This window comes from Microcebus murinus, chromosome 14 (assembly GCF_040939455.1).
Source record: "Microcebus murinus isolate Inina chromosome 14, M.murinus_Inina_mat1.0, whole genome shotgun sequence".
Classification (NCBI taxonomy): Eukaryota; Metazoa; Chordata; class Mammalia; order Primates; family Cheirogaleidae; genus Microcebus; species Microcebus murinus.
In genome coordinates, this window is record NC_134117.1 from 24,429,685 (window position 1) to 24,454,587 (window position 24,903).

Sequence of the window (24,903 nt, forward strand, 5' to 3'; positions counted from 1 at the left end):
TGACTCATAGTAATTTTCTATGGGAAGAAAGTGTATTGATCAAGAGAGACAAAATGCCTAGTTCACATGACAAATATTTCTCAGTGTGAATTAACAAGTTTATTTCAATATGGCTTATTTATTGAGTGCCTAGTATATACCAGGCACTGTTTTTTTTTTTGTTTTTTTTTTTTGAGACAGAGTCTCGCTTTCTTGCCTAGGCTAGAGTGAGTGCCGTGGCATCAGCCTAGCTCACAGCAACCTCAAACTCCTGGGCTCAAGCGATCCTCCTGCCTCAGCCTCCCGAGTAGCTGGGACTACAGGCACGAGCCACCATGCCCGGCTGATTTTTATATTATATATATTAGTTGGCCAATTAATTTCTTTCTATTTTTATGGTAGAGATGGGGTCTCGCTCAGCTCAGGCTGGTTTTGAACTCCTGACCTTGAGCAATCCGCCCGCCTCGGCCTCCCAGAGTGCTAGGATTACAGGCGTGAGCCACCGCACCCGGCCTCCAGGCACTGTTTTAAGCACTAGAGATACAGCAATGACAAAACAAAGCAAAACTCTCCTGAACAGAATGGAGCTACATTCTAGTGTCGAAACAATCGTCAAGTAAAGAGTCAAAAACAATTTTGGAGAGCCATAAGTACTGTCTGAAAATAAATGGTATAGGGCCAGGCGCGGTGGTTCACGCCTGTAATCCTAGCTCTCTGGGAGGCTGAGGCGGGCAGATTTCTCAAGGTCAGGCGTTTGAAACCAGCCTGAGCAAGAGTGAGACCCTGTCTTTACTATAAATAGAAAGAAATTAATTGGCCAACTAAAAATATATAGAAAAACTTAGCCGGACATGGTGGCACATGCCTGTAGTCCCAGCTACTTGGGAGGCTGAGGCAGGAGGATTGCTTGAGCCCAGGAGTTTGAGGTTGCTGTGAGCTAGGCTGACACCATGGTACTCACTCTAGCCTGGGCAACAAAGCGAGACTCTGTCTCAAAAAAAAATCCTATGAAAATTCTTGTAATCATGCAACAAATGTTACAAGACAGTTGTTTGGCTAATTTATTTCTATTTCTAGTTGAGACAGGGTCTCGCTCTTGCTCAGGCTGGTCTCGAACACCTGAGCTCAAGCAATCCTCTTTCCTCCTGCTTCGGCCTCTCAGAATGCTAGGATTACAGGTGTGAGCCACTGCGCCCGGCCTTCCTTTTTATTTTATATTTATTTACTTAGTTTTTGAGACAAAACTCTCACTCTGGCACCTGGGGCTAGAGTGCTGCAGTGTCAGCCTAGCTCATGGCAACCTCAAACTCCAGGGCTCAAGTGATCCTCCTGCCTCAGCCTCCCGAGTAGCTGCAACTATAGGCACGTGCCACCATGCTCAGCTAATTTTTTCTATTTTTCATTGTTTGGCTAATTTCTTTGTATTTTTAGTAGACACGGGGTCTCGCTCTTGCTCAGGCTGGTTTCGAACTCCTGAGCTCAAGCAATCCTTCCTCCTCCTGCCTCGGCCTCCCAGAGTGCTAGGATTACAGGTGTGAGCCACTGCGCCCAGCCAACAAATGTGGTCTTTTTCTTCCTCCCTTGTCTTCCGCCTTCCATTATGTGTAATCTAGGAGAAGGGAACCTCAGATTCAGAGGAGGCAAAGACCTTTACAGAATGGGTTGTAATCCTCCCTTGTCTACCCAGATAATTGGTGATCACCATGGAATCTGGACAAGCTAGTTGTTTGGAATGAGTGGCCTTAGGGGTAAGTGGTGACAGGTTTTGAGGAAGGCAAATTCAAGGATATTAGAGAGAGAAAGGGCCCAAGGCAGTTGTCCCCCAACCCCAACACCATCTCCAATCATCCTGCCAATCCAGCCCCATCCTGACACTCTTGGAATTACAGATGATCTCAAAAAGAGCAGAAAGGAACTAATGTCTATTGAGTACTGAATACATGGCTGGCACTAGGCTAGGTGATGAGGTATACATTATCTAGTTTGAGTGTCATCAGGCTGTAGGTACTGATTATAGAGGGTAAAGGTAGAGCTCAGAGTAGAGCAGTGAGCTGTCTCAGGTCATTCAGCTAGTGAGGGGCAAAGCTTGAATTCAAACCTAGGTATCCAAAATTCCAAGCCAGTATTCTTGTCGTTTTAGGTTCCCTCTCCCTCTAGTGCTGATCTCTGCCTGGGAGAATGTGGGGAGGGGGTGAGCCCTGGCAAGGGATGCTGCTAAGGAAATACTTGTGTGAGTGTGGATGGCTTCAGTCATGGCCTGAGGAGGTGAGGATGGGGAAAGCTAAGGTCGGAGAATCCACAATGTGGAGCTTTCCTCCCCAGCCATTCCTCAGCACAGGAGAGGAAGGTCCCCATTCCTAGGCAGGCCCTCTTTTCAATCCCCAGACCCTGCATCCTTGCATCATTTCATGCTCCCTCAGCAAAAACCTAAGGTGGAGAGAAGGGGTTTCATAAACACTTAAACCTCCACATCTGTAATCCTCCCCCAGCCGGTCAAGGCAGCTGTGCAGACTCTGAGCCAAAGTGAGGGAACCAAACAGCCTTTTACCAATTTCCCTCTGAGTAACAAAGGGGAGAAGCCCCTACCCAGTCTGGGCCAGATGCCCTAAGAGAGGGGACACTAGCCCAGGTCCCCAGCTTCTACTCCTGGAGCGCACCCTGAAGCTTAAGGAAGGGAAGCTAGCAGCTGGGGACCCCCAGGAGGGAGGGGGCCAACTCTACTCCAGGCAGCTCCCCTCTCCCTCCTCCTGGCTGATAGGTATTTCCTGTTTATGAGGCAGCTAAGGCTGAGCTTTTGGGAAGAGATGGAGATGGAGCCCCTCCCCTCCTAGGGCTGGGTTGGGGAGTCCTTGAGGAATGCCTGAAGGTTGGGAGGCTCCTCCCTGGGGAAGGCGTGTTCCCGACTTTGACCGTCCAGATCTTACCCCCACCGTCCCCCGACCCCTGGCCAAAGCCTCTACGGGTTGGGGGCAGTGGAGGGGTCTGCTTACTGTTCTCTGCTCAGTCTCCAAAGCCCTCAAAAGAGAGCAGCTTCCAAGAGGGGAGGGAGGGGAGGGCGGGTGTGGGGAGGAAGGCGCCAAAGCTGGGTGGAGAAAGGGGGGAAGGGAGGAGAGTGTCTTGACTGATGTGTCAGAGCCAGCCTGAAGGAGGGCCTGTGTACTCCCTCCTCCCCAGTCCAACCTGGTGGTCATTCCGCAGTCCCCTCCCCCCAGCAAAACGCAGATCCCAGGCTGGGGAGGGCGGGGACCCCACTTAATTAACCCTTTTAACTCTCAACCCAACTGGTTTAGCAGGCAAGGGAGGAGTAGTTAATTCAGGGAGGTTGTGAGTGGAGGGTTGCTACAAGAATTAGGATACTACTCCTTCCCCCCCCCCAGCTTGGGGTAGCGACGCATAACAAGGGGTCCTCAGAGTAAGGCTTGGGTCTCAGCAGGGAACACAGGCAGGGGGTCTGCAGTCCCTTTACCCTCCTGGAACGCGGCCCCGGGTGGAGAGAGAGCTACACCTCACCGCCCACCCTGGCTCCGCCTTCCCCAGTCCCAGCTCCCGCTCCCGCTCAGCTACGCTCCCAACCCGGCGCCACCCGAAGGACCGACACCGAGTGTGAGGCTTCGCCTCCTATTCCTCCCCCTCGCCCTTCCTTTCTGGGGTCTCTGCCTTCGTCTCCTTTTTAAAAGGCTGCGTCACATGCATGCAGTTCCCTGGACGCTCCCGGCCCCTCGCCGCCCTCCGCGCGGCGCACGCACGTAGCCGCTAGCGGCGCGCTCGCCCGGGTCACTTTGACACAGCTCTCCCCTCCCACTAGCAGGACAATTAGCATATTAATAAAGCCCGGCCCAGCCGGGCTGTGGCTGGAGAGTCGTCGCCTGCGAGAGGGAGAGCGCGAGCGCGAGGGAGAGGGGGGGAGCGGCGGCGGCGGCGGCGGCGGGGAGGGCGGCGGGAACGCACAGACACGCACACGCACACGCGCACACACGGACACACACTCCGGGGACGCACACCCGCGCGCACACACGCAGAGGCAGCTCGCCTTCCTGCCTGGCTTCCTTCCTGTCTGCTCGGCGCCTGACAGGCCCCTTGCTGCAGCCAGGGGCCGCCCGCACCGGGCCGAGGCCGGGCCAGGCCGGGCCGGCGGCGAGGGCAGTGGGGGCCGCGGGCGGCGGCGGCGGCTCATGCCCGGCCTGTCCCAGCGAGGGGCGGGCACCGTGACTCGGCTGGGCCCCCAGCGGCGGGCGATGTGAAGATGTCAGTGGGCTGTGCCTGTCCTGGTGAGTGGGGCGCGAGGCCGCCTAGCCCCTCCCTGCCTAACCCTCCCCGCGGCCCCCTCACCCTATGTTTGGCAAGAACTTTGGGGGGCGTCGATGGCATGGGGGAAGTAGGGGGTTTTAAGGAGCATGCGGGGCTTCCGTCTGGCGGGGAGGGTTTTTCCCAACTCTGTAAATGCGCAGGAACCCAGAAGGACGGGGAAGAGAGGCTATGAGGGTAGCTTATGTGTATGGTTTTTTTTTTTGGGGGGGGGGAGGCTAACTGGGGAGGGGTTTGGGGGGGCTGAAATTCTCAGAATTCCAGGTTGTTAGCCAATCAGAAGTGACTCTGGACTTTTGACCCCCCCTTAGGTCATCATAGTGTTGTGATTGGCTGGTTTGGGTTGCCCCCCCCTTCCCTGCTGCCTATTGCCTGTGACACCCCCCTCATGCAGTTTCTGAGGACCATGTTTGCAGGGAGGTATTGGTTGGGGCCCATCTTGTCCCCCTCCAACTTTTCCTGCCTGTTGCCAGGGAAGGATAGCCCTCCTGAGGGACAGGAGGTACTCCTAGGGGATGCCAGATAATTGGGCCCTTGGGTCTGGCATCTCTGCCCTAATGGGAGGGGAAATGTGGCAGCCCCAGGCAGGCAAGGAAATAGAGTGATTTGTGGAGAGGTGAGCTGGAGGGAGCAATTGCTTGATCCCAAAGTGAGAACTTGAGAGAGGACCCAGGCTCTGATCCCTGCCTGCCCCAAACACATACTGGTTCTTGCCAGGGACAGCCTCGGTCTGAGTTTTTTTCCTAGAGGAGGAGAAGGTCTACCTCACTGCCAGGAGGAAATAGAGGAGCCATGTGACAGGAGAGAGAGTCTCCAGAAAGCCTCAGAACAGACTGTCTGTCCCCATCCCCAAGATCCGGGTCCTGGAGTTGACCCTCCTGCTCCAGGCTCTAGTCAGCTTTCTCCTGGAAGTCAGTGTCTCTGAATCTAGCCTGGTTTGGACCCTTCACCTTTCCAGATGTCCCATTCTCTGGAAGGTCCATACTTCACAACTGGACACCCCACCACCACCACCCCCAATCCCCAAGGGATGCTGCCAGTGTGGTAGCTTCCTTGAAAATCATGTGACCCAGGCCAAGCTGGGCTGGGCACACACTTCAGGTGCCTGCTGAGGATGATGTTTAAGGGGCACTGGGCCCAAAGGGAGGGCTAAGAGAGCCTGAGGATCCTACAATATCTGAGTATGGGAACCCTGGCTCCTGCTGCAGAGGGTGGGGGAGAGAAGGAAAGGGAAGAGCTTGCCAAGCTGAAATCCTGCCTGGCCCCATCATCTCCCCTCCTACCAGTTTGGTGTGCATGTTTGTGTGTATTTTCTCCTTTATAATTGCTCCATGCTGGGTACCCTGTTCAGATCCTTCCATGCTCTGAGTCCACCCCAGGGCCCTCACCCTCCATCACTATACATGAGCAGAGCAGAAACTAAGGCTCTGAACAAGCTAGAGGGCTAAATCTTAAATTTTGATTCTTCATGCCTACAAATAGTGGGTAGGGGATATTATGGAAGGTTGTCAGGCTGGAAGTGGATGGGAGATTGGCCCTGAAGTTGGGGCTGGGTACCTAGGTCCAGTGGGAGGAGAGAGAAAGTTTTCTCTTCAGTCTCTTTGGGAACAGCATGGGGACAGGAAGAGGATGCCTGCCCAGGGGTGTATGTGTGGGGAGGTGGGGGCACAGAGAACTTCAGTCAGTGCCCCAAAAGGCATGTTTCTTTTGTGTGTCTGGTGGCCTGAGGGTGAGGGTGCAAAAGATGACTTAGAGTGGGGAGTCTTTTTCCTGATTGTGAAGAAGCTTTATGGATTGATGCCACAGAGGATGGATGGAGGTTAGACTTCAAGGAGAACCACATGGGGAGAGGCTAGAGAGTAGACTGGAGGTAGGGAATGGTAGGAGTTAGGGTGAAGAGAGGGGACTAGGCTTGCATGGATGGGTGGAAGCACATGCTTGAACACAAGGACATTGTGGCGGCATGTGGCAGTCCAGGCCCAAAGACCTCCCCCACACCTTGAGCAGCCCTGGGGTGAGGGCTAAGGCGCCCTGGCAGGCCGCCTGCCTGTCTGCCTGCCTGCCTGCCTGCCTGCCTGCCTGCCTGCCTGAGTCTCTCCTTTGTGCTCTGCTGTCTCCGGGCTCCTCCTCCTCCCCCAGCCCAGCAGAGACAGCACATGCCCCACACATGTGACTGAGGGAAGCCAGAGCACACGCAGACCGACACACATGCACATGCAAAAACAGCATAAGATACACACATACACACACCCAACTCATATGGTGCTCCTGGTGTGGGGAACAGCTTCTGGGGCTGAAATGACCAGGAGCAGGGAGAACCTTTGCTAAGGGGCGTCATCCTAGGCAAGATGCTGAGGGGGCCACGACCTGTCTGGGGCAGCATGTGGCTCAGAAGGGTTAAGGCAGGGAGGAGTAGGGGGAGGGGACGAGGCAGCAGTGGTGGCGGCTGGGAGCCAGGAGAGGAGGATGGCAGAGCGCCAGGCCAACGGGAGGCCGGGCACAGACAAAGGAAGGGGGGCAGGCACACTGGAGGCCTGGGTCAGGGAGCCCCAGGGGCCCAGGCAGGGGGCAGTGCTGGTACCTCATCCTGTGGGCTGGGGCTGATTGCTGTCCTTTGAGGTCCCATCTCCAGGAAGAGTACTCTCCCTCATCATCTTTGTCATTCTTTGCTGCTTTCCCCACCGCCAATTTTAGGGCCTTCTAACTCAGACTTGCTCTCTTTAGTTGGACCTCTTCTGCCCCTGTGCAACTGGGGGAATTGGGTCAGAGAAGAGAGAGGAACAGACTTGGTAGAAAAGGAGAACTAGGAGCAGGCCTGTTTTGGATGATATGCCAGAGTCTTGATACATCTTGGCATTGATACATCCCCTTTTCCCCACAGTGGGACAGGAGGGCCCTTGAAGTTCCCCCATCTGAGGAGACAGGCTGGGTAGGGGTTCTGAGCCAGAACATTTACCCATCCCCCCTTTCCCCCATGTGGACAGTCATTTGAGGCCTGGAGAGGGAAGGGAGTAGGAATGGCTGCAATGCCCCAGGGCTGGGCTTTTATCTAGTGAGTTTAAGCCCAGGGTTCCAGCCCCAGGCCCTCCTGTCTCAGTGTGATCTATTAGGATCTCACTGTTAGGATATTTGGCTCTGTGTACAATAAGGATCTCTTGAGGTACTGCCTGTGAATGCACTTTGGAAAGTTTAAAGGCAGGAAACAAATGACAAGAGTTGTCCTGTCAATGGGGGGAGGAGTGTGGCTAACCCTGGGTTGTAAATTTGAGAGTCAGTGAGAATGTTTTAAGTCATGGTGGTAAGCTGTATGTTGCAAAGTCGGACTAAATGTCATAGATTTTAGTATGTTTGTGAAAGCTGGGGTGTATCATATGGCTGTGCTGTGATGACGAATGGTGTATTGGTTTTCAGGAAAGGTGGTGGTGGTTTATGGGTTAAGTCTCTGTTTAACAAATGATCAGTGTATATATGTGATACAAATGATATATGTGATAGTGTGCCACAGGTTTAGGGGTTTAACACCGTTTCAGGGTCTGTGCTAGGGTTAGGATGCATGAGTGTTACAGGTCCCAGTGTGTATGACTGTGTGTGTGTATGTCCAGGGTTTGGGTTTGTATATTTAGAGCTTACGATAGACCACAGGTTGAAATGTGTATCAGGTACTGATTTCTGTGAAAGTGAGATGTGTTATTCATGTGTGGAGGATGTTCACACAGCCAGGTGCAATATTATTGCACAGTTAACCAGTGCGTATGTCATGAGAAATCCTGTCCTTGGAGGTAGGTGTAAATATAGTTGGGGGTGGTAGTGGCAGCAAGTAGAGGAGAAACACTCAATTTGCAAAGAAGGAAGTAGGAGGTCCCAGAGCCCCTTCCTATGGGTGTGTGTGTGAGAGAGAGAAACCGAGAGAGAGTTAGTTTTTCTTTTCCTGTCTGTCTAGGAGTAGGGCCTGGGCCACTACCCAAGGTTTAGAAATACCCTCTCCTTTGGGTTGCCCCCATTGGACTGGAAAACAGACATTACCCACTAACTGTTTTTTTTCCTGGGGTGGTGGGAAGGATTCAGCAGCAGACTAGGCCTCTTCTCAAAAAAGATGGGCAAGTTTGCCTTCCTAGCTCTGACAAGGCCTCTTTCCCTGGCACCCACAGTGTCTTCAGTGATGGTGGTGGGGAAGGGAGCTAGCTTCCTGTTAAGGAAGATGGAAGTCAGGGCTTGGAACTTAGCTGGGTTGGGGGCAGGGAAGCTTAAGAGTGTCCTCCTCCCTTCAATCAGTGTTTACAGGCAGAAGTCAGAAATGTGTCTCTGTCAAAAATAACCCCCTGGATCTTCCCCCCAGCTGCTCTGGGATTTCACCAGGGGTGCCTAGGGTGGCAGCCCAGGCCAGCCTTCAACCTGAGAGATCCCAGGGGAGAGGAAGAGAGATTTAGGGGCGGTTTGGAAGGTGGTATGAAGATACCCGGAGTCTACAGAGAGGAGCGCACCGCCCATCCCTCCCTGCCTGTGGCTTTGGCTCCCCTGCTCACTCCTGAGGACCACGCCTTGGGGTTGGGGAGTGGGCGGGGGCGACCTGCCTTTCCTTCCTGGTCCCCCCAGGCCTCCCCACCATCCAGGTCCCTCTCGGCCCAATCCGTCCGTGTCTCTCTCAGTCTCTGTCTCTCTTTTGTTTTTCTCAGCAGTCCCTCCGTCCCAGCCTGCCTCTCTCCCTCCCTCCCTCTCTCGCTCTTCCTCTTTCCTCGCAGGGAGGGGGCGGGGCCGGTGGGGGCAGCTCCACCCTCCGCCCGCCTTGGGGCCTCATTCTGAGAGAGGCTCGGAGAGGGCGAGCGGGGAGGAAGGGAGGGAGGGAGGCAGGGAGAGAAAGGAGGAAAGGCAGGGAGCCGGCGGCGCTGTGTGTGTGTCCGAGTGTGCGAGTGTGAGTGAGTGTGAGTCCGGGCCCTGCCTCTCCTGGTGCCCCCAGCAGAGGGGCCCGGTGGCTTGGGGAGGCGGGCGGGCTGCTCGGAGGCAGAGGCAGCGAGAGGCGGCGGCGGGGAGAGCCGAGGAAGAGGAGGAGGAGAGGAAAGAGCGGAGCAGCCATTGTTGAGGGAAACCTTGCAAACAAAGAAGGCTCCGGACTCCCCGCGGTCCCCCGCCACCCAGGCCGGCCCCCTGGCCCCTGGCCCCCGGCCCAGTGGCCATTGTAACTTTCCCCCGGTGCTGTGGCCGCCGCGGGGCGGGCCGAGGCCGTGCGTGCGAGTCTTTGTGCGGCCGGCGGAGTGGAGCTCCCAGCCAGGCCTGCCTGTCCCACTCGGGACATGAGCAGCTGAAGTCGGCCCCCCCCCCCCAGCCCTCACCCTTGCCAGGGTCTCTCAGGCTTCCAGCCGCTCCCCGCACCTCTCCTGGCCCCCTCAGTTCTCCCAGGTAAGTCTGGGCACCCTGCAAGCCTGTCGGGGGTGGGCAGAAGGCCCTCACTCTGGCCCCGGGCTGTGTGCTGGCTGGGGAGAGGTGCCCCAGCTCAGAGAGCCAGGGCTCATAGGCCTGCTGACCTATGGTCGGCCCCCAAAGGGAGGGGGCCTGCCCTCAGGTCAGCCTGGTTACCATGGAAATGCCCAGCTGGAGGTGCTCCCCTCAGCCCCAGGATGCAGCTTCCATCCTGAGAAAACTTTACTAGTTCTGGGCTCTTCTCCTCTCCCCCTTCCTAAAGGTTCCCAGATTGCTAGAGGTGGGAGGGGGACTATGCCTGACTCCAGGGCTGGATGACACATCCCCTCCGCCCCCACCTTGCTCCCTCTACCCCTGCTGCTGGGGACAGGCAGCAACAGGGACAGATGGTCTGGGTGATGTCCCTCCCCTTCTCTTCTCACTCCCAAGCCCTTGTGCTGGGGCTACTGGGAGTTGCTATGGCCCTGGAGAGATGCTGACTTTGTGTCCATTCACTGGAGGTGTAAATAGAGGCCCCAGAGCTCTGGGCTTTAGCTCCTCAGAACTATTTCCCAGCCCCAGACAATGCCTGTCTGTTCTTTAGGGAGAGAAAAGAAGGCTCTGAGTGTTTGTTCAGAATTAAAGAGGAACCCCGTGTATCCTGCATCCCTTCTCTTCAGGTTCTTGAGCTGACACAGTTCTTCAAGTGGCCCGAAACTAAGGGGACAGGAGTAGTTTTGCTTTTGGGGAAAGGACTGTCTAGTTAGGCAATGAGGGGCAGGTCTGAAAATCTAGATTCTGGGATTCATTGCCCAAGCCTGGTCTCTGGTGGGCTGTGTGAGCTTGGGCTTTCTGTGTGGCCTTAGTCTGTCTGTGGAGTGGAGAGACTTGGGAGCTGGGTGGGGACTGTCTCCTTCCTGAGACACAAGCTCAGTCCAGACTAGCATGGGAAGGTAGTGTGTGCTGTTTTGAAGCATGTGGATGTGGAGTGAAGGCCTGTTGCTGGCACCTTGATCCTGCCCAGGGCTGCTGAGTTCCAGCCCTTGATAGGCATGTTGGGGCGAGCTAAGGGTGGAAGCCTGCTAGGCAGGATGGGGCACACGTGTGTGCAGGCACACACTGGCTCTGGCTCTTGGCACCTTCCAGGACTGTGTAGTCTGGGCCCCTCTGGGACCCTCCTTTTGCCTACATTGGAGGGGGCCCTGGGGAGAGAATTAAATGACACATGTTGGCACAGGGTCTTCTTTTGTCTCTTTCCCCCAAGGAACAAAATAGATTTTGTATCTAAATTGGGGAGGGGGCTCAGATGTAGCCAATATAATTACCCTTTCGAATGTAATCAAGTTTGGGGACCTAAGGAAGTGAATATGGTTGGAGTCAGAATCTTAAAGGCTATGCCTCAGTTTCCCCTCCTATCTTGTGGGGAAGGGAAACATAGAGTTGCAGGGATACCTGGCTCATACCCAACTCTGAATTTTGCACTTCTTCCAGTCAGGAAATGGTATGCCAGGAACTGTATGCTGCTAGAGGAGGTAGAAGAGGGGACACATGCAGACATACAACAGAGACTCCTGTCTAGTTACCACTTGCCTCCTAGACTGAGCCCCCTAGAACATAGCCTCCTTGCTGGGCCCCCTATTTTCTGTTTGTAAGTAGAGTAGGATCCAGTGGAGGTTCATCTACTTCCCTTTCCCACTGCAAGTCTCAGAAGAGAAAAGGGGTTGAAGCTTTGGGTTTCTGGTTTGGAGACAATACTCTACTCATGGTGCATGTGGGGGCTGGGCTGATAAGGGAGTGGCCGTTGGTGGGGAGGCAGAAGGTCCAACTGGTTATCTGGTGGGTTGCACCCAACAGGCACCCACCCCCCTTTATCTTTCTACCCCCTGCTCTCCTGAGACCCTGGGGTGGAGGAGGGGCATAGAGTTCACAAAATCCCCCTTTCCCCTCCCCCACCTTGGTCTCTAGAGGGCAATAGAGGGGTCAGATGGTAGAAATAGTGTTAGGATGTGGGAATTAGAAGATCTGAGCTCAAGTGCTGGCTCTGCCAGTTACTAGCTTTATATGATATTGGCAAGTTCCTTTGAACCCTCAGTTGCCTTCTCTGTAAAATGGGAGTGTTATGGTCAACCCTGCTGCCTCACAAGGTTGTTATGATGGAATGAAACTATGTAAAAAGGGAGTTTATAAAATTAGATTTTAAGTTTGGATATTTATTTATCTATAATATTGACATTTCTTCCCAGATTTAATTCCTCTTCTGTCATCCAGGGCTCGGCCAAGTTAAGAAGTGGAGACTTGGGTATGGGCTGAGATTAGGGCTGAGAACTCCTAGTTTCTTAATCAAATGAGATTGGAGCCAAATTTAGAAGGGGAGATAGGTGCTCCCTAGCCCCTCCCCAGTCCACCACTCTCTTGTTGCAGTCAGGCCAGGGGGCTCCATAAGACCAGTCCCTGTCCTCACAGTCTAGCAGACTTCTAGGAGAGCTCCCAACAGGGGTTCAGAGAGAGCCTTTCTTTCTCTCCTAGGTTGTTCCTCAAAGTCATTCAAACTGTACTCGCCGAAGGAGCCCCCGAACGGCAACGCCTTCCCCCCCTTCCATCCCGGCACCATGCTGGATCGGGATGTGGGGTGAGTCTCTTGCTATGTCCTAACCCTTCTCCAGGTGGGATCCTGCCTGGAAACGGGAGGGAGTGACCCCTCCCTAAATAATTCCTGACTTCCACCCCCATTCTCATGGCCTCTTCCCTTACACAGCCCAACTCCCATGTACCCGCCTACATACCTGGAGCCTGGGATTGGGTAAGTTGAGTCCAGTGGGGAGGAAGGTGCTTTCTATTGGGTGAAGGCAGAGTTGGGGGGAGGGAGGAGACTCTGCTTCTAGTGACCTCCTTCCTTCACTTCCTCCAGGAGGCACACACCATATGGCAACCAAACTGACTACAGAATATTTGAGCTTAACAAACGGCTTCAGAACTGGACAGAGGTATGGCCAAGGGAAAAGGGGCTGGAAGCCGGAGGGCTATCTGGGCACCCCTTTGGGATATCTTGTGGTACATAAACACAGACCTCCCTGTCTTCCCTAGGAGTGTGACAATCTCTGGTGGGATGCTTTCACGACTGAGTTCTTTGAGGATGATGCCATGTTGACCATCACTTTCTGCCTGGAGGATGGACCAAAGAGATATAGTGAGTGGCTTCTGGGGGCCCTGGTGTGAGAGTATATGCCTCCTGTATAGTTCTAAGGTCTGGAAGTGCCAAGGGATCTCTCTTGGCAGGGGAGGCGTCTGCGTGGCCTCTTTTGTGGTCCTTCTGTCCTGAAGTTTGTCCCATCTCTACAGCCATTGGCCGGACCCTGATCCCACGCTACTTCCGCAGCATCTTTGAGGGGGGTGCTACAGAGCTCTACTATGTGCTTAAGCACCCCAAGGAGGCATTCCACAGCAACTTTGTGTCCCTCGACTGTGACCAGGGCAGCATGGTGACCCAGCATGGCAAGCCCATGTTCACCCAGGTCAGCAACCCAGCTGGATGTGGAATACTGAGGCACCTGTGTTTGATTCCCTTCCTCTGTCCCAACATGTACTCACAGCTGTTCCCCAGGAAGGCAAAATGGGAAGTGGCAAAATAAGAAGGGAGAGCCCCCATGCTGCAACATCCAGCTAAACGTTTATTGATTTTGTATGTGACAGTTTTCTGGGCCTCAGGGATACACAAGTGAATAAGAGCCTGTCCTCGGCCGGGCGTGGTGGCTCACGCCTATAATCCTAGCACTCTGGGAGGCCGAGGTGGGTGGATTGCTCAAAGTCAGGGGTTCGAAACCAGCAAGAGCGAGACCCCATCTCTATAAATAGAAAGAAATTAATTGACCAGCTAATATATATATAGAAAAAATTAGCTGGGCATGGTGGCACATGCCTGTAGTGCCAGCTACTCAGGAGGCTGAGGCAGGAGGATTGCTTGAGCCCAGGAGTTTGAGGTTGCCGTGAGCTAGGCTGACGCCATGGTACTCACTCTAGCCTGGACAACAAAGTGAGACTCTGTCTCAGAAAAAAAAAGAAGAGCCTGTCCTCATAGAGCTTATAGCAGATGGGTGTATCACTAGCTACATGGGGAGGGGACATAGGTCTGTTAAGCTTTTCTATGTGTGTGTTTTAAAGGCCAGGGATGTGACAGGTATATGGAGTCAGGGAGTGCTATGACAATTATGCACAGTTATGTGCGGGTGGCAAAAGTATATGCAGTGGGAGAGTTGTGAGCAAAAGGGAGGACTGTAACAGGCACACTTTGAGGTATGGCATATGGGGAGAGGGCAGGGTTGTGACAAGCCTGTCCCCAGGTGTGTGTGGAGGGCCGCTTGTACTTGGAGTTCATGTTTGACGACATGATGCGGATAAAGACATGGCACTTCAGCATTCGGCAGCACCGAGAGCTCATCCCCCGCAGCATCCTTGCCATGCACGTGAGTTGTGGGCAGGACCCAGGATGCGACGGTTAAGGCAGGCAGTGGGAAGGGTGGAATGAGGTCTGCCATTTCTTGACTGTGACCTTAAACAGAAGGTTAGGATTTCTTCATCTGAAAAATGGGTTTCATACTAACCCCACTTCTCTGTTAGGAGTATCATCATGCTCAGATGATAGCGCAAGTGAGCAGAGGCAACCCAGGTGTCACTGTTCTTGTCGTTTCTCCCTCTCTAGGCCCAGGACCCCCAGATGTTGGATCAGCTCTCTAAAAACATCACCCGGTGTGGGCTGTCCAATTCCACTCTTAACTACCTCCGAGTGAGTCTCCAGTTACCCATTTTCTGCCCCATCCCATGTGGTCTCAGCTCTGTGTCTCTTCCCTAACAAGCCACCTCCTGGTCTGCCCTCAGCTCTGTGTGATACTTGAGCCCATGCAGGAGCTCATGTCCCGCCACAAGACCTACAGCCTCAGCCCCCGCGACTGCCTCAAGACTTGCCTTTTCCAGAAGTGGCAGCGTATGGTAGCACCCCCCGGTGAGTGCCTTGCACTTTCTCTTACCAGGACCTGACACCACTCCCCAAGGCTGTATCTTTGTCTCCTTGTGAAGTTCCCCCTGCCCCTTCCTTGTTCCTGGGTATGCAAGATTGGGATCAGGGTAGGCTCATGCTTCTTAGGGGCCAGAATGGAGACTAGGGGACCCAGGGCCCTCTCCCACCTGAGTCTCCTTTCCCTGACACAGCGGAGCCCGCACGGCAGCAGCCTAGCAAACGGCGGAAACGGAAGATGTCAGGGGGCAGCACCATGAGCTCGGGGGGCGGCAATACCAACAATAGCAACAGCAAGAAGAAGAGCCCAGCCAGCACCTTCGCCCTCTCCAGCCAGGTACCTGTAAGCATCTCGGCTTTCTTCTCTCTTCTGGGCTGCCCTACCACTCACCCTTGACCCTTGTCCAAGCCTGAGCTCACTAGCAGGTATAGAAGCAAAGGCAGTTTTCCCCATGTACTCTGCCAGCATGGGCTGACTCCTATCACTGATGAGAGAGTTCTTGTCAGGCACACACATAGTGTGATCACGCAGACTCAGCATAGGAAGTTAGAGCATGAGGCAGAGACGACCAAGAGAACATACGGACGTTCAGGACGGACAGTTTGGGGTACACAGACCATCAGAAAGACACACACTCTGATAGAGGACACACAGACTTGAATGTTTATGGATCTAGAATACATACACATACACATGTACACACTTCCCTCCCTTGTGTTTTTGATCTGTTTCTTGTCTTACATGTGGACAGAAGTTTAGGAACACCCTAAAATTTTGGGGAGATGGACTAGAGAGCTAGGGCAGTAGACTGACTTCTCCTCCCAGAATTTAATGGATATGGGCTAAAGGCTATGATGCTCTGGTGTCCTTCAGTGGGAAGGATTCCAGGAGCTGAGGGTGTCAAAGGAGCGGGGTTTTAAATTTGGGTCTGAGGAGGGGGTTGGGGCTATTGAGCTTCCAGGGTTGGTATTGGGGCTTTGGGGGTATCTGCTGCCCTGGGCCGGGCGAGCCCCTGCCCCGATTATGTTTGGGGACCTCCGCCACTCTCAGGATGTGATGGTGGTGGGGGAGCCCACCCTGATGGGCGGGGAGTTCGGGGACGAGGACGAGAGGCTCATCACCCGGCTGGAGAACACCCAGTTTGACGCGGCCAACGGCATTGACGACGAGGACAGCTTTAACAACTCCCCTGCACTGGGCGCCAACAGCCCCTGGAACAGCAAGCCTCCATCCAGCCAAGAAAGCAAATCGGAGAACCCCACGTCACAGGCCTCCCAGTAAAGGCCCTGCCATGGCCACCCAGCGTTCTTCCTGCCCCACCCCTTGCAGCCCCAGGGAGCAGAAGATAGAATGCAGAGACTGAGCATCTAAAATGGGCAGACTCCATCCACCCACTTCAGGGAGGAACCGGACTCACTGGGGGCAGGTGCCAAGATTTGCCCCTCAGTGGCCCTGGACTGGGCCTGGCCCCTGCAGAGCCTTTTGGGGGAAGGGGATACTCATGTGGATGCCTACATGGACCCTGGGTCTCTGAGAAATGTCCTGACCACCCCCCAGGGCATTTGCCTCCATCCTCACCCCAGATTCTGGGTTCCCCATCCTCCTGACTTTACCCCTTTCAAGCTTGGGGTTGTTTGTACCCACAGCCCTTAGGGACTTAAAGTTATGGGGCTTGGTCAAATGCCTCTCTCCCTAGGTGACTGTAGTAGAGGGGTAAAGTTCTGGGCTCCTTCTCCCTTCTGCTACTTATCCTGGCTCCAAGTTTTTTTAAAAAATAATATTATTAAAAATGTAAGTTTAAAAAAAAGTCACTCATGTCCCCCCTCTTCCCTCTATTAAAAGCCCAGCTACCTCCCTACTCCTGGCAGATGGAGGGCCCCTGGGCCCAGGTGGGAGTGAGAGTGGGGGCAAGGGGATATGCATACCATTTTATACTGTTTGAGAGCTTCAGACCAAGAAGACAACTTTGCTATCTCTCTTCCCCTTTCCTCTCTGGTGACTAGAGTTGGGAAAGGCATACCATGGGGTAGGGGGGCCATGATGGCCACATCTTTGTGACAGCCCCCTACTATTGTTTCTGCCCATCCTCTGGACTCCAGCCTGCCCTCCTAGTGCTTGTGACTCCCTCTGTCCCAGCCCTGCCCCCACCTGTGGTGTGTATATTCTTTACAAGTCCTCCACTAGAGCAGCTGTCTTGGATGGGGGAGGGCAAGGCTTCCTCCTGTAGGGAGTGTGGAAGGAAGGGAGCAGCCTTGTTGCTGCATTTTTTTATTTTGTCTCAGTTGGGCAGGCATGGGATGGGAGAGGGGCTCATCCACTCTCCTCCAGAACACTCTTCCCCCAACCCCTCAAGCTTCATATTTAGTCCCACCCTGCCCTCCAGAGAGGGGAAGGAGCCACTGAGGATGTCTCAGCTATAAGCCCACCAGGGAGAAATAGGCCTCTGTTCCCCCTGCTGAGGTAGAGGGTCTTCATCTCCCAATATCTCCTCTTTCTCCTTCCTTGTAGAAGGTAGGAGGAGGCGGCAGCCAAGATCCTCAGCTCGACTTCACAGTTGGACATATGGAGGCTTAGGGCCAGGGTACAGCCAGGAGCAGAGTCCTGTGAGGCTAGGCTGAGCTCTGTGGCTTTGCTGCCTTTTCCTGTGGCCAGTCCCAGGAACTGTTAGTACCACTTCTCTCCCTACTCTTCCCCTTGGATTCTGGGGTCCCCCACACCCTGTTTCCTCCACTCCAGCTGCCACACTTTTGGAAGGGTATTGTGTCAGGAGCTGAGGGGAAGGGGTGAGGAGGGTGGATGACCCACCCCAACCAACTGTAATGCCTTTTTTTTTTTTTTTTTTTTTTTTTTGGCCAATTGAGTCATGTATGGTACCGATCAATAAAGAGACTTTTTGGTTTGAGAGTGTCCTGGTTGGTCATTGATGCCTAATAATGACTCGGTCCAAGGCAATCTTTTCCCTGTTCTTGCAGTTCCTAAGACAAGTCACTGGGGAGGGGGTATGAATTGGACCCCTCTCACATTTCCCCTCTTGAAGGTTTTTTTCCCTGAGTCATATCTTCCTCCCGAGACCCTAAAATGTGTCAGCCTGGCCCCATCTCCCTCAAAAATTGAAGGAGACTTGGCTTTCTCAGTCTCTTCGCCTCCCCACCCCAGGACTGGGACTGTTGCTTCTCACCCTTAGCTGTCTGGGGCTGCCAGACAGGTGGCTCTCTTTTGAGGTTCCTGGGATAAACAACCCTGGAATTTGGCTTTTAAGGGAGGGGAGGAGGAAGGGATCCTTGGCTAGGATGGGGCTTGGGTTAGAGGATCTTGGAGAGTGTCTGGGAGACTCCTCATTTTTTTATCAGTGAGATTCCTACCCCTACCAGGCCCCCAGCCTACCAGCTCCGCTGAGATCCAGTCTCTCCTGGTACTAAGGTCTCTGGGTGGAGGATTAAGAGAGTAGCAGAATTATTTGTTTCCTTGCTGACTTTGGGTGGGGGCGCTGAGGGAGGAGGGTGCCTAAACTCTGTTGCTAGGGGCCAGCCTAAAGCTCCATGAATAGATGGAAGGAGAAATAGGGCACTTTGCAGACTCCTCCCCCGGTGGTTACTCTCCACGTCCCTTCCTCCCTACCATTAAATATTGGCAAGATAGAGAGACCCTCCTGTGGGTTGAAGATGAGGTCTTAACTCCCATAAAGCCCCCTACCGAGTGTCCTTCATTTTCATCTTAGGAGGGAAAACTGAGGCCTCAAAACATTCCCCCACTAAGTCCTTTCTGGATCTGAAGTAAAGCCCAATAGACCTGCAACTCACTCTCACCTCCCAGCTGGCAGGAAGACACCAGATGAAAGGACTACGTGGCCTGCCCTACCCATCTCCAGCCTACATAGTTACCTTGGCCGCCTCAGGACCCCAGGACTGCACTTGAACCCCTCGCTCAACTGCTCCTCTGTAGGGCTAGCCTGACTGAAGGACATTTCCTGGCCAGCTGTCACCATCAGCTCACCCTTACAGTGAGCTGCAGTGGGTCTGTTTCTGGCACCGGGTGTACATCTGGCCTTTTAGCCTGGGCGTGTGTCAGTGTGTGTATGTATGTGACTGCTAAGCTGGGAGGTGACCTGGATCTGTGTGTGTGTATGTAAAGGGAGTATATATGTGTGTGAGTATGCATGTGGGCATCTATATGCATGTACTTATGTATTACTATGTGTCCGTTGGTGAATTCATTCATTCTGCTAGTATTCATTGAGCCCTCTGCAGGTGCCAGGCCCATTCTAGGTGCTGGGGCTATGGTGTCGAACAAGGCAGAGAAGGCAGGACTGCTGGATGAGTGGAGGCTGTGAGTACACAGAAGAGGATGTGTTGTTAGTGTGGTTTGGCAGCGTGACTGTGTTGGGTTATGGGGTTACTGGGCCAGTAGTTGTGTGGCTGGGTTGGGCATTTGCAAGTTCACCTCTTTTTGTGTGTGTTTATGGAGGTAGGGGGAAGGGGACAGTGGTCAAGGGAATAATAGGTAGATTGCCAGGCCTGGACTGTGCCTTCTGGAGCCCTAGACCTAGCTCTTCCCCACTTGCCCCCAGCATCCCCTCTGGGGAAGGCCCCTAGTGAAGAGGAATTGCTGAGGTAGGGGAGAGGAGAGGCCCTCCAAGGCCCTCATGCCCTTTGTTTTGAGGTACAGATATGGACCCTGTCCCAAGCCCTAGCATGCTGCTGAAGACCTTGTCTCAGCCTGACCATGTACCCCAGCCAGGGCTCCTGAACCCAACCCCAACCCCAAACCTCTGTGCCTTCTCCCAGACCCCCAGTTCAGCCTGACTCCAGTTCCTCCCCCACGATTCCTCACCCAGTCTGATCTAGCCCGAGTTCCAGCCCCTTTCCTAGGACCCTACTCTAGTCCAGCACAAGCTCCAGCCCTTTTTGTATACCTTTAGCCCAGTCCAGTCTGACTTCTAACCCCTTCTCCAAAGTAGCACTGCAGCCACGCAGCCCAGCCCAGTTCGGTCTGATCTCAAGCCCCTTTTCCTAAGGTGAGAAACTCTAAGCTGCCTTCCCAGGGCCTCCCCCAATCCCTTTTTCACAAAGTAGGGACTTTCTTGGGAATTGGCAGAAGTAAAGGAGAGGGTAAGGGATTAGGAACTATAGCCTGGGTGATGAAGGGCGGAAAAGCCAGGGAGATGAGAAAGGCCCAGCTGTGCTCTGGGCCAGAGTGAAAGGAAGGGAACGCATAAAAAAATGTTTTGGGCCGGGCGCTGTGGCTCACGCCTGTAATCCTAGCTCTTGGGAGGCCGAGGCGGGCGGATTGCTCAAGGTCAGGAGTTCAAAACCAGCCTGAGCAAGAGCGAGACCCCGTCTCTACTATAAATAGAAAGAAATTAATTGGCCAACTGATATATATATAAAAAAATTAGCCGGGCATGGTGGCACATGCCTGTAGTCCCAGCTACCTGGGAGGCTGAGGCAGAAGGATCACTCGAGCCCAGGAGTTTGAGGTTGCTGTGAGCTAGGCTGACGCCACGGCACTCACTCTAGCCTAGGCAACAAAGCGAGACTCTGTCTCAAAAAAAAAAAAAAAAAAATGTTTTGAGTCAGTGGCCCCCTAGATGCAGGCTGGATTTCAAAGATGCTGGTTTTTACCCCTGCTGGCTCCAGCTCCCAATACCCAGAGTGTTTATATTGACTGTAACTGTCATCTTTGTGGCACTGTCTCATTCTCTCAGGAGCCCCCTCTGGCTCCCACCCATCGAGGCCATAGATGAACTGACGGGGAGACTACATACTCTGCAGCTCTTAGCCTGGGAGAGGTGAAGCTGATTGGGAAGGGGCTATTTTCCCACCAATTCCAGATCTCATTTCCTGAGGTAGCTAAATCTTGGATTACTTCTCTCCCTACTGCCCCACCTCTAGGCCACCAGTTCACTTCTCCAGCAGGAGAACTTAGGGACAGTCCCTGGAGAAAAGTCCCAGAGAGCCTTGGGAGAAAAGGATCTTTTCTCCATCACTGCCAATAAGTAAGGCTGCCTGGAAGAGGTAGGCATAATTTCTCTCCCTTGCCTTCAATGGACCTCACGTGCACAGAACTAGATTAATAATAACCTTGGTTCATGAAACATTCTCAGCATTGCTCCATGCAAAACGCACATTTATTTACTTATAATTCTGTCATAAGAACTCATCAACATGAAAACTAGGACCTTGGCAATGACTTCAGTCTAGCTTACATGGTCCATCCATGCCGCTCCCAAGGTATCCATCATTCTCTTGTTTTCCTTTTATTTACTTAGCTATTTGTATCCCTGACAATTTATTAGACTTTTAAAACTTTAGTTATTTTTTTACCTTATTATGAGGGAATACTGGTGTATATAATTTTTGGTGGCTTATTTTTACTTAATATTACTTAAGTATTACTAAGATTCATATTGTTGCTATGTATAGCTTGCAGTTCATTTTGAGGATTGTATTAATATAATATTCCATTTGGTGACTCTACCACAGTTATTCATTCTCCTGTTACTGGATATTGGGCTGTTTCTAGGTTTTGGCTATTGTGAAGAGCACATCTATGAACAATTTTATTCTTGTCTTCTACTGTACTTACACAGAGTGTTTTTTTTTGTTATATGTTTAGGTGTTATCTCTGTGAATTCATGTTCCCACCTTTGAAGCCCAAGTCTGAGTGCTTTTACTTTGGCAGGTCTAGGGTTAATTCAAAATTAAAACATTGATTGAGTCCCTGCTATATGAACTGTACTTGGTCCATTCATTTATTCAGCCAGTCAAGCTAAATTTAGTGAGCATCTACAACATGCCTGGAGCTGGAGACAGAACAAGGAAGACAAGATGGCATATACAGTTGGGTGGGGAAATAGACACTGAACCATGGTCAGATACATACATACACACATATGCAATTACAATTTATGATATAACCAAGTTGTGCAGGATGAACATATAGTAAAGAGACCTTATTTAAACTGGTGGGTTAAGGAAGGCCTCTCTCAGGAAGTGATGTTTCAGCTGGGACTTGAAGGAGAAGAGAACTTAGTCAGGTGAAGAGTATACAAGAGAGGATTTCAGGTGGAAGAAACACCTCCTGATGCTGGAGAGTGCTTGGTGGGTTGGAAGTTTAGAAGAAAACCCATAGGTTCTGAGGCTAGTGAGCAAACGCAAATGATGGCAGGAGGGAGAGGCTGGGGCCAGACTGGACAAGGCTGTGGTGTTGATGTAATAAACATGATAACAGTTAACATTTATTTGGTATCAGGTACTGTGAGAATATCAGATATCATAATTTGTGGATGTTCAAGTCTTTAATATAAAAATGGTATAGTTTTTGCATATAACTTATGTATATCCTCCTATATATTTTAAATCACCTCTAGATTATTTATAATACTTAATATAGGGTACATGCTATGTGAATAGTTATACTCTATTGTTTAGAGAATAATGACAAGGAAAAAAAAGTCTGAACATGTTCAGTACAGATACAACTATCTTTTTTTTTTTTGGAATATTTTCAATCCACAGTTGGTTGAATCCACAGATCCAGAAACCATGTATATGGAGGGCTGACTGTTACTTCCCATTTTATTTACACAGGGGGAAACTAAGGACCAGATAGGCCAAGCAACTTGCCCAAGGTCATAGAGCCAGCAAGGATTTTGAATTTCATCCAAATGTAATGGACTGTCACTGAAGGATCTAAGGCAGATCATGATTAAGACCTGGTTCCTGCCTTCCAGAAACCCCCAGAGCAAAGGGAACAACAGACCTGGGCACAATTTGAGTAAAAAGCACACTTCAGGGAATGGGATTAGGAACCTGTGAAGTGCTGTAGAAGTATAGGGAGAGAATTTTGTTTTGACCAAAGAGATCAGGAAGGCAGGCTTCTTGCCAAAGGTGAAATTAGTTTTGATGTTGGAGGAAGATGGACCTGTGGTAGGTGATTTTGGCAATGACTGACAGATGGTCTAAGAGAGGGATAGCTTTAGAGAAGGCACTGAAGTGGGAGAGTCCAGGGAGAAGAGAAAATTGAGCAAGAGAGTGTTGAGTATAGCAGCAAAGGGGCCACCATTGGTGTTCAGGGGAGGGAAGGAACCAGCAAAACTGTTCTCCACAGTCTTCCTAAATTGTAGACTAAGGCTGAGCAGTTTAGACTTTTTTTTTTGAGTCAGAGTCTCACTCTGTTGCCCAGGCTAGATGCCGTGGCGTCAGCCTAGCTCACAGCAACCTCAAGCTCCTGGGCTCAAGCAATCCTCCTGCCTCAGCCTCCCGAGTAGCTGAGACTATAGGCACACGCCACCATGCCCAGCTAATTTTTTTTTTTTTTTTTTGCCACAGAGTCTTATTTTGTTGCCCAGGCTAGAGTGCCGTGGCGTCAGTCTAGCTCACAGCAACCTCAAACTCCTGGGCTCAAGCAATCCTATTCCCTCAGCCTCCCAAGTAGCTGGGACTACAGGCATGCACCACCATGCCCGGCTAATTTTTTCTATATATATTAGTTGGCCAATTAATTTCTTTCTATTTATAGTAGAGACGGGGTCTCGCTCTTGCTCAGGCTGGTTTTGAACTTCTGACCTCAAGTGATCCTCCCGCCTCAACCTCCCAGAGTGCTAGGATTACCGGCGTGAGCCACCATGCCCAGTCCCAGCTAATTTTTTATATATATATTTTAGTTGGCCACTTAATTTCTTTCTATTTTAGTAGAGACGGGGTCTTGCTCTTGATTAGGCTGGTTTCAAACTCCTGACCTTGAGTGATCTGCCTGCCTCGGGCTCCCGGAGTGCTAGGATTACAGGCATGAGCCACCAAACACACACCCCCCCACGCCTAGACTTAATTTTATAGAGAATGGGAGGCCAAGCGCAGTGGCTCACACCTGTAATCCTAGCACTCTTGGAGGCCAAGGTGGGCAGATCCTTTGAGCTCAGGAGTTCCAGACCAGCTTGAGCAAGAGCGAGACCCGTCTCTACTAAAAAAAATAGAAAGAAATTAGCTGGACAACCAAAGGTATATATGTAAAAAATTAACCGGGCATGGTGGCGCATGCCTGTAGTCCCAGCTATTTGGGAGGCTGAGGCAGAAGGATTGCTTGAGCCAGGAGATTGAGGTTGCTGTGAGCTAGGCTGACGCCATGGCACTCACTCTAGCCTAGGCAACAAAGCGAGACTCTGTCTCAAAAAAAAAAAAAAAGAAAAAAGAAAACATTTTCACCACCCCAAAAAGAAAATCTGTATCCATTAGCATTCACTCTACATTTTCCCCCACTGTCTCAGCCTTAGGCAACCACTAATCTACAATTTTGCCTATTCTAGACATTTCTAGACATTCTAGTCTCTATAAAATTGCCTATTCTAGACATTTCATATAAATGGCATCAAACAATATATGGCTTTTTGTGACTAGCCTCTATGACTTAGCATAATGTTTTCAAGATTCATCCATGTTGTAGCACGTACAAGTATTTAACTTTCTTTTCCTTCTTTTTTTTTTAGAAACAGGATAACACCATGTTGCCCAGGCTGGATTCAAATTCCTAGGCTCAATCGATCCTTCCACCTCAGCCTTCTGAATAGCTGGGACTAGAAGCACACATCACCACTCCCAGCTTAATTTCTTATTATTACTGAATAATATATTTCATTGTATGGATATACATTTTAGTTATCTATTCATCAGTTGATTGACATTTGAGTTATTTGTACTTTTTGGCTGTTATTAAATATGCTGCTATGAACATTCATGTACACATATTTGGTGGACATATGTTTTTATTTCCCTTGGATATATACTCAGGAGTGGAATTGCTCGGTCACATGGTAACTCTATGTTTAACCTTCTGAGAAACTACCAGACTGTTTTCCAAAGTAGCTGTACCATTTTATATTACCATCAGCAATGTATGAAGGCTCTAATTTCTCTATATCCTCACTAACGCTTGTTACTGTCTATCTTTTTTTTTTTTTTTTGAGACGGAGTCTCACTCTGTTGCCCAGGGTAGAGTGCTGTGGCATTGTCTATCTCTTTGATTATAGCTGTCCTAGAGTGTGTGAAGTGGTATATCATTGTGGTTTAGATTTGCAGATACTGATGACTAGTGATGTTGAGTATCTTTTTATGAGCTTATCAGTCATTTTATTATCTTCTTTGGAAAAATGTTCAGATCCTTTGCCCATTTTTACATTGAATTGTTTTTTTATTATTGAGTTTTTTGTTTATTTGTTTTT

The 24,903-nt window shown here is 51.5% G+C and overlaps 1 protein-coding gene across 4 annotated transcripts; it reads left to right on the forward strand.

The window, feature by feature from the left end:
• Positions 1-3,952: 3,952 nt before the first annotated feature.
• On the forward strand, positions 3,953-24,383 carry LDB1 (LIM domain binding 1). 4 transcript variants are annotated; one of them, XM_076009821.1, is made up of 11 exons: positions 3,953-4,247; positions 12,205-12,307; positions 12,434-12,478; positions 12,587-12,662; positions 12,763-12,865; positions 13,018-13,190; positions 14,016-14,138; positions 14,375-14,458; positions 14,551-14,674; positions 14,881-15,029; positions 24,172-24,383. In XM_076009821.1, exons 1-11 carry the CDS (start codon positions 4,223-4,225, stop codon positions 24,214-24,216), a joined length of 1,050 nt encoding a protein of 349 aa, XP_075865936.1. In that variant the 5' UTR covers positions 3,953-4,222; the 3' UTR covers positions 24,217-24,383. The 4 variants fall into 4 exon arrangements, with proteins under 4 accessions (XP_075865936.1, XP_012625067.1, XP_012625073.1 ...); XM_012769613.3 differs by lacking the exon at positions 24,172-24,383 and adding an exon at positions 15,738-16,494; XM_012769619.2 differs by lacking the exon at positions 24,172-24,383 and adding an exon at positions 15,738-16,494 and having other exon boundaries at positions 14,881-15,023.
• The last annotated feature ends 520 nt before the right edge of the window (positions 24,384-24,903 follow it).

What these genes read in the sequence shown, in the direction of transcription:
- LDB1 (XM_012769613.3), top strand. Translation starts at nt 4,223, where the DNA reads ATGTCAGTGGGCTGTGCCTGTCCTG. An exon ending in GCAAGCCCATGTTCACCCAG is followed by an intron (nt 13,191 to 14,015) that starts GTCAGCAACCCA and finishes GCCTGTCCCCAG; the next exon opens with GTGTGTGTGGAGGGCCGCTT. An exon ending in GCGTATGGTAGCACCCCCCG is followed by an intron (nt 14,675 to 14,880) that starts GTGAGTGCCTTG and finishes TCCCTGACACAG; the next exon opens with CGGAGCCCGCACGGCAGCAG.